This window comes from Alligator sinensis, unplaced genomic scaffold, assembly GCF_000455745.1.
Source record: "Alligator sinensis unplaced genomic scaffold, ASM45574v1 scaffold674_1, whole genome shotgun sequence".
Lineage (NCBI taxonomy): Eukaryota > Metazoa > Chordata > Crocodylia > Alligatoridae > Alligator > Alligator sinensis.
The window spans coordinates 1,776,898-1,793,421 of NW_005842032.1; the positions used below are offsets into that span (position 1 = coordinate 1,776,898).

At 38.4% G+C, this 16,524-nt stretch overlaps 1 protein-coding gene across 4 annotated transcripts in view; it reads left to right on the forward strand.

Moving 5' to 3' along the window:
- The window catches only part of ARID5B (AT-rich interaction domain 5B), a 170,798-nt gene extending 156,508 nt beyond the window's left edge, over positions 1-14,290 (forward strand). For all 4 annotated transcript variants that reach the window (XM_025202628.1, XM_006022361.3, XM_006022362.3 and 1 more), the window contains 2 exons: positions 3,519-3,717; positions 9,680-14,290. In XM_025202628.1, coding sequence (XP_025058413.1) covers positions 3,519-3,717; positions 9,680-11,842 — 2,362 coding nt within the window. In that variant the 3' untranslated portion in view covers positions 11,843-14,290. The remainder of the gene's footprint in view (positions 1-3,518; positions 3,718-9,679) is intronic.
- Positions 14,291-16,524: the final 2,234 nt, after the last annotated feature.

Sequence of the window (16,524 nt, forward strand, 5' to 3'; positions counted from 1 at the left end):
TTACTTAATTCAGGACTTAGAAAAGCAAAATCTCTTTAGAATAGCAATTTATACGTGATTAAACTTAATATCAACAATTGTAATAAATCAGGATTAGTATATTCCTGATTTGTTAATCTAACTTGTATTGATTTTAAGTTGTCTTTATTTAAAAAAAAAAAAAAGTCTTGCTTTTCACAGTGACTGAATTTAATAAGAAGCTCTGTGATAGCAGAGACGCAAAGACTCCCCTACTGTTTCTGCTCTTGGCTGGAAAATGTTATTCTTGTTTTATTCCAAGAAAAAAAACCTCATGCTGCTAAAAATCTGCTGCCTGTGGAAAGATTTTTTTAATACACTGCTGCTTAAATTTTCTGTTTATGTTAATTGACTTATAAATAATACATTTTATTAATCTTAATATTGGAATCTTGATCATGATAAAGACCCTATTATTTGCTCTGCTTTAGAGGCAAATATCCTTTAGAGCACAAAATATTCCTTTAATTTTTCTTATAAATATTTGGTACTTCCCCCAGAAAACACAGCTCTGCTTCCAAGCAACTGAAAATATGCCTGTTGTTCCCAAATTTTAATGTATTCTAGGTATTCAGTTGTATTTTTGAATGTTGTCTTTACCCACACTTGTATAAGGATTGATTAAATCTTAGCTGTGCTGCAAATATTTAACAAAAATCATGTGCTAGTTTCGAACATGTTACATTCTGCTAAGCTATTTGTATAATAGAGAACCACATTCTTCCTGTGTTGGGCAATGATGACCTTAAATTGGCTAAGTACATTGTGTGTTGATGGCATATTAGCTGCATGTTTAAAATGTTCTGAAAACTATATTAGCTTTATTACTCTTGTACTATAAAAACGTCTAATAATCAAATGATAAGATCATATCCTGTGGGTAATTGTGTTGTACCATGACAGGATAACTGAAAAAACATTCAGTGAAAATTGTAACAAACGGAAATCTCTATATGAAGCAGCAATTGTTCATGGTGTTAGGCTTCATGTTAATCCCTAGAGCCTCACAGTGCATATTCATGCATACTTCCTTTTTTCTCCCCCCCACCCTCTGAAAATTATCTTTGTACTCTAGAGAAGCAGCCGAGCATTGGCCTTTATTTAAAAAGAAAAAAAATCCTAGAACAAGCCATCCTTGTGTTTTGATTCAGTTTTACCTTAGTCATGCCTCTTTCCAGATACAAGAAACATTTAATTCCAGATTTCCTGCTGTTGGCTCTAGGCCTTTGACCAGCTATGTGAAATGTATTTTTACTGCTGTCTTATTGCCAACTGCTGAGCTCAGTGAAAAATAACTAAAATGAAAATGTTTTACTCCCACATGAACTCTAAAGATTATAACAGGAAATTTAAGCCATGGTTACTAATTAGTACCAAATCTAATGAGTTCTGGTGTGGTGTATTGCAACAAAGAGGAGAAGCTTTTTGTCAGAAATTGCCATAAAAGGATCCAATGAAAGAATGCTAACAGTGATTAATCTTGTCAGTCCCAGCCTTGTTCCCATTTCTGCTTTAACCAGAAGGTTAATCACACAGTATCTTTTATTAAAAGGACCACTAGTGGTACAGTATGATCTTTATCTCATTTAGAGCTAGGAACAGCTATTGAAACATTTACTGATGGAATATGTAGATTTCAAAAGGATGGCATGTTCCCATGGAAACAAAACAAAGTCAAACAATCCAGTTGCAGGGCTAGCAATTATTGCAATAAAATGTGTTTTTATTAAATGTAATTTTAAACATTTACACATGGCAGAAAGATATAAATATTGCCCTGTATGAAACCAAAACTTACCTCTCTCGTATAAAGTCCCAAGCAGTGCACATAGCACAGGGAGATGTTAAGTGGTTCATGAATATTTGTGCTTGACAAATGAAATTTGGCCACCTCAAGTATGAACAAGAGTATTTTTTTCTTATTCTGCTTAGTTATGTTTTTTATTATATAAACATTAACTGTAATATTACAGTGGGAAGCAGGTATTTGGCAACTATATATTATTTTGCTAAGTCTGCACAGAGGGAGCAGTTTCCAGTTTTAGCAGCTGTAACATGTTTAAACTCAGTTTGTAATGGGATCTGAAGATGAATATTCCCTGTGGGCTCTGCTTAGCTTCATTACTGGAGCGCTGCCAAATTCAGGGCTAGAAAGTATTATTCACGCCTCTTTGCACATACCATGTCAGAGCATGCTCAGTTAATGAATTTTGTTTCTAATATGGCATAAATTAGCTTTATATTTTAACATAATTTATGTTGTATTTTATTAAAATGTGAAATATTATGATCACAAGCAATCTAATTTCTGTTCTCTGAAGTCCAAACCGTGTTTGAACATCTAAGTATTTAAATCAAAATTGCATGGTTAGAAACAGATTCTAGGATAACAAACGAATATCTGAACCAAAGAGTTTTTTGCCTTGGAGTCTTAGATTAAAGATAATTAAGGATTCCCGGTATTTGAACAGATTTATGTTGTTTATAAGCAAAGTACATTTTCTTCATAGAGTCAACTTGTCTTTTTTTTTATAGACAAATTATGTTTGCTGCATTAAAGTTCATATTTTTAAAGTCAGAGCCTTGCATTAATCCCACAGTGAGTCATTAATCATACCAAATGCATTATAAAAACTTTAATCACTGAAGTTGAAACTGAGATTGTAATGCAATCCATCCCTTTTAATTACATCAGTTATTTTTCCTTTCAGATCAAGAGCTACATTGAGAAGAAAAAACAGATAGATTAAAACTCACACTGTTTGATGTGTGGGGTTTTTTTTAAAGCGATTTTATACACTTTGTTCAAGAAAGTTCCACAATTAAAATTCTTTCATTTTTAAATCCCCTTCATTTTCTTTGCTGTCTTCCCTCCATTAGCAGCTCCCCCAAATCTCTTGTCCTTCTATAGGCAAAAATAACCTAGTGCAAGGGTCAACGTAACTTTCACTTTACAGACTTATCAGAAGGAGCTAGCATAACTCTTCTGCACCAATCCTTATAAATTGGGGAAAATCATGTCTCCTCTCCTCTCTACCAAGTTTCCAGTCTTCAGACAAATTAATATACAACCCAAATGTGTCCTACCAGACTGCAAGTACCTATATGTGCTATCAAGTTTTTCTTCATCTTTATCCTGTGTTACTGGCATTCACTCCATAAGATTGTGAGTAGGCAGAGAAAATTAAAAGAAAAGGTTGACTATGAAATCAACCTAAAACACTGTAGGCTAGATCCTCAGATGGTGTATCGATGTAGCTTCATAAACCCACATAGCTCTATTGATATCAATGAAGCCACATCAATTTATACCAACTGTGGATCTTGCCAAGTAAGTTGATTTATCATACTTGAGCTTAAATATTTAGGGCAAGTTTACAAAATTGCTTTTATGTCATAGAAAAAATTGATTTATTAAATAAACTGTTCATAGCTGATACATTTTTCTTCTTTGCTAGAATTGCAAAAACTGATAAATTGTTTGTTCCTTAATCCGTTAGATTAATCCTGCCATATGAAAGATTTATTAAAGGAGAAGAAGATAAGCCACTGCCTCCATTGAAACCTCGGAAGCAGGATATCAGTTCCCAGGAGGGGGAAACTAAAACAAAAGTGGCTGGAACAAAACGCATCAAAAATGAAAACCAAAAGAATAAGAAAGAAAAAGATAATGCACAGAAACCCCAAGATGCAGCTGAGGTTAGTTGCTTTCCCTCTTTGTAACTTTTCAATTAAAAATGTACTGTTTGAATCACTTAAAATCCAGTGATAAAATATATCATTTAAACTTGAGAATTCCAAAAATAATTGGCTTTTCAGTTTGCTCAGTAGCTGAAATCCAATTGTGATGTCCCTGTGTGTTGTGATTATGCTGGACTATAAACAGGGACCAGTGAGTTCCATACTGTGTAGAAGTGATAGCAGGATACCAAGACTGGATGTAAGAGGTACAGTTTCTGTTCATTGTATTATAAAGTGGTCACCATTAAAAAGTCAACAATTGCCAACAGGAAGCTATGCAGCTACCACAGTTATTTCCTAATTTAAGTACAGGGTTAGAGGACCTGTAATACCATTGATAATGCTGTGGTAAGTATTACCGAATTTTAATAGCAACTTCTATAGCAGCACTATTACACAAATGGATGCATTCTCATTTCTATTTTAAAAAAAAGTTTTCCTGGATTTTAAATAGGTCTAAAAATCTGCTTTGGATTGAAACCAAAAATAAAAGGGGCACAGCTCTTATAGTAACTATTCAGACAAATTACCCAATAAAGTCAATGGGAATCTTGCCATAGGCCTCTATTCTTCAAGCTGCTTCACATTGACAGATTCCCCTGCCAAGACTTGGTACCATAGGTAGGGCTCAATACAGAGCCCATCCCTTGTGGAGTTGCGTATTAGGGCTGTGCAAAGCTTCGGTCGCTGATTCATTTCAGAGTAGATTTGGCTCGATTCGGCAGCAGAATCTCCGAACCTGAATTGAATCAGGAGTCCCATTAATCTCTCCAAATCAAATCAGAAGCCTCTGATTTGATTCAGAGAGGTTCGACAATTTGTCCATAGACACAGGTTTATATGTTTTTTCTACTTACCTCAAGGTACCAGGTGCAGCTTGTGAACACTGAGATAGTGGGGCGGATGGAGCATTCCACGGGAGCACAGGCAGGGCGGGAGCCGCGAGCTTGGCAGCAGATCTGGAAGTAGACCAGAAGTACTTCCAGTCCACTTCTGGGTCCACTGTGGAGCATGTGGGGGACCCCCACCCCCCACACTCCTGTGAGATGCTCCATCCACCCTACCATCTCAGCGTTCACGAGCTATGCGTGGTACCTCAAGGTAAGTCGACAAAACATATAAAGCTGTGTCCATGGCCAAATTGCTGATTCTCCAGATCAGAATCTGAATCTTCAGATTCAGTGTCTGCTGAATTGAATTATTGTCCCCCAAATCAGGCTGAATACAAATCCAAATCAAATACGGCCCACTTCACACACCCCTATTCCTTATATGATTAGGGCCTGTAATAAGATGGGCCTGTAATAAGATAGACCTAAGGACTCAGTTGAACTCATATATATCTGGAAATAATGCTATTTACTAATGTGCACATTACATTGAATTTTCAGAATCTGTAGAGTGACAAAAAAAAAATCAATGGGGCTTGTGCGCTTACATTACTTAAGAACTTTCTTTTGAAACACACGCCTATTCTCAAGCATGCAATGCTGTTGAAATGTACTACACATTGCAAAATGTACTGTGACAGACAAGTATAGTGTGAAAATAAGCATTTAAAAAACATTTATAACATCCATTATGTAGTCAACAGACCATAGTAGTTCCTCTGATGCCATTACTGTCTGGCACATGTATATGAACTGTATTTAAGTGGTTTGAAAAATCTGTTTTGATACAGCTACCAAGAATTCTTCTTTCTATGGCTTAAAAATTGTGAAGTTGATAAATCTCCATGTAGCTGAGACCTCAAATGCAAGGCTTCAAATAGAGTAAATTGTTATAATTATGTTAACTCCCTTTGCCAACCCCCCACACTTCCCCTCCAATTCCCCCTCTCCAAAACTCAGATTTACAATGGGACCAAGAAGAAACTACCTGGTTTAGAATACGTATTTAAAATGACTTGATCCACAGAGCATAAAAGTCTGAACATATCAACCCTTCACAGATAGACCTTCCCTTTTATTTTAATGTTAAAGGAGGAAACTTTGTAGACAAACTTCACTACAAGTTAAAAATACATAAAGGAGAGAGTGCACACAAACCTGCTTAATCAACTGCAAGGTTGTGACACAAATTGCCTAAAGCAATGAAATTCAGAGTTAAGGCTTGCATTCCATTCCTCATTTATCCCTTTGTGCTTACTTAGTTATTATTGCTGGGGTCTCGGATCAGTGAGTTATGTTACATACCATATGTACTGCTAAGCACAACGTAACAAGCCAGCAATAGAGTGTCAGTCTTAACTTTGAATTTCTTTGCTTTTGTTCTTTTGTACTCAAACTTCCTGCTACTTAAACTGAAGTTATTTTTGTGTGGAGAAAGAGTTCTTAGTACTACATATCAAAAATCTGCAGAAAAGAAGCAGAGTACAGACATTAAAATGCACAATAAGAGTTGTTATCTACTGTAATATTTTATCTCCTGTATCAAAATTATTCTCTCCTGTCTGATTATAACTTGGATGTTTTTAAGATTAACAGAGAACCCCACCAGCCAATACTATTTATGAAGCAGTACTGGGGGGACATCATCCCCCATAAACATGTGCAGATTGGCTGTGTACATATGCTAATTATCCTTAGGCTGGATGGGCCGAATACCCAATGTGGGTACTGAAGGAGGACACTTGTTTATAGCAGCTCTGCTCAAGATTTAGCACCTGGAGCCCTTGTAAATCCTGTTTTTCTCCCAGCTGTCAATAAACAGTGCATCCACATTGTGCAAAATGGGGAGGACTCCCTTTCCATGATATTCTTAAGGGACCCACTATTAGGTGGATAAATTATTTAATAGACTTCATCTTTAGAATCTGGTCAGAGTCAATACAACTGCACAGATTCTAGGTAAGTACCTAAATGAAGGGTTTTCCACATCAGGAGTCACTAGCATGTCCATAGCTACAGAGGCAATCTGTGCTGTTTAGATGGTGAGAGTTTTAGGCCAGAGGCTCCTAAATCATGCCCCCGGGATCTGACATGGGAAAAGAAAGCTTAGCTGTACTTAAAGCTCATGGAGAGCCAAGTTTAGCTATAATGGTGTCCAAGGCTAGAGAAGCAGGAGGGATGGAGAAAGAATTAGAGTAGGAGGCTTTGCATCGTTGCAGGCATGTTGAATGTTAATGAGAAAATATGGTATGTTAGGGCCCTGTTATAGGCCGTATTCTGGGTGTAATTTTGGCTAGGGGAGGGGCCGAGTAGCACATCTTAAGGTGTTGGGAAGCCTGGGTTCCCTGGGGACCCAAAACAGGTTCAGAGGTTCTGCATAGACAGTAGGGCTGTGCAAAATTTCGCCGGCTGTTTCAGTTCGACACTGTTTTGAATAATTTCAAGCTCGAAACAGTGAAATCAAATCAAAATGAAGGGCTTCAAAACAGCCTCAAAACAAAACAAAGCTAGTCAAAACATTTCAAAAGTTTTGAAATGTTTCAAAAGTTTCAAAACATCTCAAGTTTCAAAGCCAGCAGTGAGAGACAGGGGAGAACCAGGGCACCAGCAGCGAGCACAGCCATAGTTCTCCCCATCTCCCGCTGCCAGAAGCCGATAACAGCGTGGGAGAAGGGAACTGATCCTGGCTCAGTTCCCCAGCTCAGCTCTGTGATCCAGTGGGGGGAGACGTGGGCAGTGGAGAGTCAGCCCAGCTGCGCTCACTCCCACCCCCCCGTGCTGCAATTGGGTGGGGTGGAGAGTCAGCCCAGCTCAGCTCACTCCTACCCCTGCTCTGCAATCGGGTGGGGGGGCAGAGAGTCAGGCCAGCTCAGCTCACTCCCACCCCCGCACTGCAGTTGTGGAGAAGTGGAGAGTCAGCCCAGCTGTGCTCACTTCCACCCCTCACGTTGCGATTAGGAGCAGGGGAAGAGAGTCAACCCAGCTGTGCTCGCTTTCACCCCCCGTGCTGCAGTCGGGCTGGGGGGCAGAGAGTCAGCCCAGCTGGGCTCCTCCCACCCCCCCAACACTGCAATCGGGAGTAGGGGCAGAGAGTCAGCCCAGCTGGGCTCACTTCCACCCCCCGCACTGCAATCGGGAGAGGGGGCGGAGAGTCAGCCCAGCTGGGCTCACTCCCACTCCCCACACTGTGATCGGGGGAGGAGGTGGAGCCTTTCCATTTCGACGGAATGGAACAGAACAGCTGTTTCGACTAGAAATGAAATTCAAAACAGAATGCTGTTCCATTGAACCATTGAAACTGAAGGCGAAATGGAATGGTGCCATTTCGCACAGCCCTAATACACAGCTCTGCTAACTTGAATATCCCTTTGGATCTTCCTGATCTGGGGGAAGTTAAACTCCACCATATCAGGAGGCTGGCTTTCTGATAGGAAGGCAGTGTTCTGGGGCAGAATTTGGTTTTAATTTATTTGTAACATCAAAGTCAGTATGGTCTGAGTGCAGTCCTTCCAACTGCACTTTCACCACTCGCCTGGATAGAAGTGGGAGTTACACATAGACATCCCTAGGAAAAGACAGAGTTAATGTATTACAGTTTAATTCAGTTTTATTCTCTTCTTTGTTCTGTTAAAGTCCAGTTGCCTAGTGTAACCAAATACAGGACAAAATGTTATTAGCCTCCGACAGAGCACTTCTTTAAAATAGCAAAAACTTCAATCAAACTATTGCTTAGCAGAAACAAAGAGCAGAATGTAGAGTTATTAAATATGATTTGTCCTTTTTTCCTGCTTTGCTCATCTGTCTGGTATTTTCCTGTAATTGTATAAGCTCAAGAGACCAGTGATAGTACTTTGTGAAGGACTAATGATGGTATTTGGATTGAAAAAGGCAGCTATTAGTTAAAAAAAATTGTTACAATGACTAACAGACACTGTAACTAATAGAAAAACCCAACACAGGAATATTTAAAAGCAGCTGTGAAGAAATAAATCTTTAAGATAGTTGTAATTTTTTACATACGTTCCTCCCTCACATGACAGACCATAATGCAGCATTTAGATAATAACTTTCTTGATGCCTCTTATCTTTACAACTAAGAAAGAAAGAAAAAATATTATTATTAAAGGGCTCACACAATGCTGCTGTTTTATGACTTTCTTCTGCTAAGGCATGTCAGAGGTGAATGACAGCAATTTTGAAAAGGGTTGTCAGTCACCTGTATCACAGATGCAACATTATAATGACCTTCAGGGTCACAGTTCATTTGTCTACATAATGGAATGAATAGTGTGAATTGTGCACACATGCTTTATTAATGGAGAAGCATAAAGAGCTGCAGTTTCATTGACTATAACTTATAAAAGCTGTGTTTGTAATACTACACACACACACACACACACACACACACACACACACACTCTGAATGTTGACAACTTACTTTTAATCTTTTAATTAAAAATTACGTCCTAGTTAAACTAACTGTGATTTGCAGATTTGCAAAGATCCATAATATTTCATTTATATAATTTAGATATTTTAATGTAGAACCAAATGTGACTGATCCATTCTGTAATCACTGAAGGGATTATATTGGAAATCTAGTCATTATAAGAAATGCTAACCAGGACTCATTTATAGCTTCTTAAGGTGGATTTGGCTATTGAGGGAAGGTTTTATATCTTTCTCAATTGTGTTGTGAAAACCACTATTATCCTTTCAGATAATTGATTTTTAAAACAAGACAACTGCAGCATTAAATTAACTGGTCAAATCACCAGCTGATCCAATTCTTTTAAAGCAGGTTACAAACTTCTGCTATCTGGATGCTTCTTATTTAGACACTAACACAGAGATAGGTATATTTCATGTTTCTGGGCCACTTCATTTCTGGGAGTTCTTTGCTTAAGTCTGATATGTGGCATTAAAGCTTTCACATTTCAAGCAGCCACTGTTTACCTGTATTTCATTTTATAAACAATCAGTCAACACATACTACATTCTTATTGTTGTCTATTGAAATATTTTATTAGGTCTCATCAGAACAAGAGAAGGATCAAGAAATTTCAGACCAGAAAGGTTTATCTGAGCCTCCTGAAGTGGGAGAGATGAAGAAGCATGTTGAAGGGCACCAGCCTCTCTTACCAGAGGCAGCAGGGCTGGGCTCCCTGGAGAAGGAGGACTTGATGGAAAGTACTTCAAACAATGATACAGCCCAGGAGGATGTTCAGCACTCATCCTCATTTTCTACTATTGCTGTACCCCCTGAACAAAACACCACATTGGATGCCACTGTCAACAAGCAGTTACACACCCCACCAAATGCCCTGGATGACACAAAGCCAGAACAAAGGGCACATGGTTTTACAGACAGCTTAGAAAAGGAGCCTCCAGAAACACCCATTCATGGTTTCTCTGCAATACAAGTACAGTTACCAAGTCAAAACGACATGGAAGATGATAAATTGCCAGAGATGGCTGATTACATTGCAAACTGCACGGTGAAAGTGGATCATTTAGGAAATGAAGATATACATAATGCACTAAAGCAAACCCCTAAAGTTCTCGTGGTACAGAATTTTGATATGTTCAAAGAAAAGGAGCTGCCCGGTTCCATTCATGATGATCCCGGTTTTAGTTACACACCACTACTCTATTCGAAGGGTAATCCAGGCATCATGTCACCACTGGCAAAGAAAAAACTTCTGTCTCAGGTCAGTGGGGCAGCTCTGTCATGTAGCTATCCTTATGGTTCACCTCCACCTTTGATTAGCAAAAAGAAATTAAACAATAGAGATGAACTATCTTCAAGTACAGCACAGGCTCCCCACACTCCCAATTCCGATTCTGTAGCAGTTAATAGACCATCAGTAATACAACACGTACAGAGTTTTAAAAGCAAGATTTCAGAAGAAAGGAAATCTATTAATGAAGTATTTAGGCATGACATATTAAGCAAACCAGATCCTCAGCGTTGTGATTTTTCTAAACATCACCTCAACTCTCTTGCTGAATCGTACATACCGAAGCTAGATCTCCAGGACTCCAAAGATAAAATGAGTGAGAAAAGGGCACTGCAGCATTCCCATGTGCCCAGTTTCTTGGCAGATTTTTATTCATCTCCTCATCTGCACAGTCTTTATAGGCATACAGAACACCACCTTAATAATGAACAGACATCAAAGTACCTCCCCCGGGACATGTTCAGAGATTCGGAAAATATTTCTACTTTTACTCAACACAAACACCAAGACAAGCTACATTTAAATTATCACCCATCTTTGCATCAGCAAGAAAAAAAGACTGTAGTGGAAGCCTCTTCAGATGATCAGCCAACAGACTTGAGTCTTCCAAAGAGCATACACAAACAGACTGTTAAGGCTCCTGGATCCAGCCTCCCCCATTCATCAGTGGGGCAGCAAGAAAGCAAAAGTATTTCCCAGTTCCAAGTTGCAAGCAGCCAGGCTTTGAGCATAGACTGTAATCCCAAAGCCTGCCGCGTTTCTCCAATGACCATGGCAGCATCTAAAAAGCATGGTGAATCCCTTCACAGATCCGGAAAGCAGCAGAATCAGAGGCTTGAGAATTTGAGAAAGATGGAGGGGATGGTCCATCCCATTATGAGCCGCAAAACTAGCCCCCAAACCATTGGAGCAGCTCGGCCTTTGAAACGGAGCCCGGAGGATTTGGACAAGGTCATTATTGAAAAAAAAATCCGAGCTGTCTCTCCTCTGCACTTACCCAAGGAGGCATCTACAAAAGAAAAGACTGCCGATCATGAGGGCGAAGGCAGCAAATCAGTGCACGGTCTTCATTCTGGCAGCATGTTGGAAAGCCACAAATTTCCCCTTTCCAGCCCTATCTTCACAGGCTTGTACCCAGGAACCCTCTGTGCAGGGCTGAACAGTCGCCTCCCAGCTGGATACTCTCATCCTTTGCAGTACTTGAAAAATCAGACCGTGCTTTCCCCGCTAATGCAGCCTTTGGCTCTTCATTCCTTCATGGTGCAAAGACAATTTCTTACATCCCCTGCAAATTCTCAGCACCTCTATAGACACTTAGCTGCAGCAACACCTGTAGGAAGTTCATATGGTGACCTTTTGCACAACAGCATTTATCCTTTAGCTGCTATAAATCCTCAAGCTGCCTTTCCACCTTCTCAGCTGTCTTCTGTACATCCTAGCACAAAACTGTAAAGCCCCCTAAAAAGTGTCTGAAAAAAATGTTAAGTTAGCTACATTCCTTCCCCTGTGATAATGTCTTGCAGAATTAGAAATCAGTATTTTTGTTAACCAGTATGCAGTCTCATCCCACCTAGCTAGGTGCTTCATACTTAACCGACACTCCTACTTTTTGGTTCTTAATTCTGGCTTCCACATCTATTTCCCAAACCATTTCATTTGGCATACTAGTTTTCTGAGAGGATTCACATATATGGAGAGCAAAAGATCAGAGCAAGCCAATGGAATTTTAGGACTTGAACCTGGTCTCGCTGAGGTCAGCATCAACATTTGTAGTTGTATTGAGTGAGCATAGAATCAGGGCCATTAGCATGTTTCAAAACAGGCAAGAACTCGTGATGAATCTGAAAAGGAGAACAAGGCAGGAAATGCATACAGTCATTAGATGTGCTTTTTTTGGAGGGAGTGGGAGGTAATTTTTCCTGACTTAAATGTTCAATCAATGCAATTAAGTATAGTCAAATTGCAATAGATTTTTTTTCCTTTTAACACTATTAGAACAGAAAAGTAAACACTGTTTAATTTGACTGTACATACCCTCTTCATAAACTACCAGTGTCGCATTCAGTAACATAATTTATAACGTAATTAAGTTTTGTTTGTCCAGTATATTCTGCGTCTTTTTTTTTTTTTAATTAAACAGGATCCTTTTATCTGCAACTTTTTAAAAGGCTGTGGCTGTCCTATTTTTTTTGTATGTGTTTGTAATTTTTCCAGTTCTTATAATTTTGAGCAGCTTTTTTGTCTGTGTTTGGCAACATTATTGTTTACAAACTGAGGCAACTGGTTCAGATGAATCTTAACCGACATAAACATACTGTAGATAATACAATGGTGCAATGGTGCAAACAAAGTTCCTTTTTCTCTTGTCTGATCCTGAAAGGTGCTGAGCACCTGCCACTCTCACTGGTGTTGTTGTGATGGCTCCTACATTGCTTTACTGACCACAGAAATTTTACTTTGCCATACCATGTTCTGTGAATTTCTTCAGAATTATATACTTACCAGTTCCTAGGCTATGAAACCCTCCTGCATACCAGAGAAATTCTAAAAAACAAAACCTCACTGGCAACAAGCTGCTGAATAACAAGTGCATCCAGAAGACAGATTTGTGGTTTGTAAGAATGTCAAGAATTTCGAATATTAAAACACGAACAGCATTTATTTTAATTACAGGTTTTATGGGTCCTGTACCTCAAAACAGAGATGGGCTAGTGATGGACTCCTCTACTAAAAAGCAGCCCAAAGTTCAGGTTCAGTGTGAGCAATGGGTCACTAAGCCAGCCCAATCTTTGTCATTCATAGAAAGCAGAATTCACTTGCATGTAGAGATCTAATACAGTGGAAACCCCATTCATGGTGCTAGATTCTTAGCTGGGGTACATCTTCATGGCTACCTGCAATCAAGGGAGGTTCTTTGCCCTAGCTGTAAATCTAGTCCATTGCCTCTCAAAGGGATATATGACCTATGAACCTTTTGCATTGGGCCCTCTGTACACATGCTGGGAACTAGTCTGTGTCCCTGAGAATAATTTCTGAATGTTAAAAGTCTATGAGTGAAGACGCTGGGTTTTCATAACAAAAGACCTTTCCTATGGCTGTATGTTCACTTTGAAGAACATTACTACCCTGAAGCTAAAAAAAAAAATGGATATGGAGTAGTGTAACGGTGGTATCTGACACTGAAAAATAGTTATGATTTGAACATCTCAATTACAATATAGATACAAAGTAATCAAAGCTGTTAAAAATAAGAATGGAAACTACTAAGTAATACCTTGCATGCTACGCATCTCATTATAATTTCCCATGATATGAAGCCAAATATGATATATAATATAGCATATGTAATAGCCAAAGGTGGAAACCAGAATAATATAGTCATCAACTGTTAAAGTTCCCGTGTCTTCAATTAAATACTTTATATTCCCATGGTAAAACTGTATTTAACTGATTGATAAACAGGCTAATAGAATTTACAAAATGAATGTGCTAATGCAGTTTTCTACAGTTCTACAAACTGTAGAGAAAATGAAATTATGAATTTGATTGCTCAGAGGCCATGGCATAGAGGGCATCTCTAGTAAAGTTGCACTAGACCTGAATCACATAAGAGTCAAGGGTTATGGGGAAAGTAAACCTACAGCAAACACAAATAATATGCCTGCCATTTAACGAGCAAACCAAACACTTCATGCCCTTGTTTAGGATAACTTGCACACCCTGGAATCATGCATTTGTTTACAAGTCTCTGATTTCACTTTTGATTACATCATTTTGGAATTTGATCACAGCATTTTAAAACAACGATAACACAGTGCAGAACTGGGAGAGTTTCTTCATTTGTTCCATGAGGAAACTAGCTGTTTCTGTGTGGGGAAGCTCATAATATGCTGGGGAAAACATCAGGACAAATAAAAAGAAATTATGGCATAAACCCCCCAATAGAAGCAGTGCATTATTTGTTTAAAAACTCTTAACAGAAATCTTGGAAATCTTTCAAAAGACTATTTAATTCTCTATTGGCTGAGGACTACTTTTTAAAAATTTCTTAAATGGGGCTTTGTTTGCATTGTTTGAGTTCAAGGGGCCTATTATTGAATACAATTGCACAAGCCTTTCTTTGTGCAATCAAACCTTTGTCATTGGTAGGTTTGCAAAGGAAACTGTGGAATCTAATTGGCAATAGAGTCATAAAACTATTTACCAAGAACCAGTTCCAGAAAATGTTGCAATTCAAATGCACTATGCTCAGGATTCATTTGAGATTCTAAAGGTTGTGAGATTTAAAAAAAATACCCAGCAAAAACAACATCCATGAAACTTCTGGTTACAGATGGAGTTTGACTTTAGGAAACAGAAACTAAAAATAGAACCTAACTGAATTTCTTAATAAAATATAGTTCTGGAAAAGATTAACATTTGTAAAAACTGCATTTTGCAACAGATCTGTTTTATTTATTTAGTTTCTTGACAAGTTAAGTTCCCATTTGTATCAGAGCATACAAAGTCATTTGTTCAGACTATTGACTTTACAACTTAATGAATTGGTGCATGAGTCCTTCAGTACTGTATCTTACTTTGTTGATGTGTCTAATGGAAGTTTCTAGGTGGTCAAAAACATTTTCTGTCATGTGCCTTCAAAAAGAACAGTTCATTTCTGTTTACTCATTGTTCTTTATGGTCACCTTTTTGGTAGTGGGCAACCAAGTCACTGATCTGATTTTACAACTGTCATGACTTTAATGAGAAATGCAAAGTATTTCATGTACACGAGGCCCACTACACTGAAACAACTGTCAGCACTTACAAAGATGTTTGCTGTAAATGTGGTTGATATTTCACTTGTTTTCCCCCTACCCCATAGTTTTAAATATGTTCTAATAATGGCAGCATACTCTACTAGCTGTTCATACTTTTTTAACTTTCTTTTGTTGTAAATATTGTATACTTTTTGTGATTCAAGTTATGTAACCTATATGCTCTGTAAGGTGATTATTTGTATATAGCAAAAAGGCCCAGTAATATTATATAGTTTCCTGTTTAAAAGGTTATTGAGTAACCTTTGCATTAGTTTAAACACTACCAGACATAAAGCTGAGCCAACTATAAACACTCAATTTTTGTATGTTTTCCAAATTGTACTTATTAATGCTTTTGATACTGTATTATGTGCCAATAGTTTCCCAATCACATAGCAGGCAAAAGATATTTTGTACTTTTTGATCCACTGTAATATTTAATAAAAAATGTTACTATCTGTCCCCTTTTGTGTTTGATTACTAGTTCTGTAAACAGCTCTTATCACAAGGGATTACATATTATCCTCTCTGACCTTTCAACCCTTTTATATTGGCTTCTCTAGAGAAAATATCCCTCCCTGCAAATGATTAGTTTAAAGAAATGCAAGTTTGCTTGGGGAGGAGGAGATAGGCCTCCCCAGTGTCCCTCTGTGTCTGTGTTCTCTTATTAAAATGTGGCTATGGTCAGGCTAACTATAAAAATAGCCTTTGACTTGATAACCTTTGTGCTCAGCCAGTGGCTTCCATAGAAAATTTACTCCATTTGCACCTCAGAGCAGGATTTTTCCAACTGCCAGAACTGCAGACTCAGGCTGGAATCTGTTCTTGGCTCAACCAAGAATAACGATTTCAGAGTCAGAAGTGAGCCAGAGATTTTGTTGATCACAGTAAACAACCTCTAACTAAAACTCACATTAGTTATATTCCCAGCTGATGCCATAAATCTTGGTAGGTCTCTAAGAAAACTCTCTTAATGAAAAATGCTAGTACATGGTCACATTCCCATCCTTGCTGGCTGGGAAGATCATTTCCTTCAGTGTATTTACAGAATGTATTTCTATCCCAGCTATATACCAAATCTCATCAGCATTAAGAGCAAATACACCCCAGTGCTTATGGCCATTTGTATGGTCCTGCTCAAAGCTTTTTCTAATCATTATGCTTACAGTTTATTAGCTTAAATGATTTCATGAGCCTTAGAACTGGGGTACATTTCACCCTGTGTACATAAGACACTTCTCCCTTGTCCCCCCACCCTGCCCCAGCCCCGTAAATTCCCAGCAACTAGCAAAAATGAGCTTCTGAGTACTGATGCTGCTTCATGCTAGGGATTCA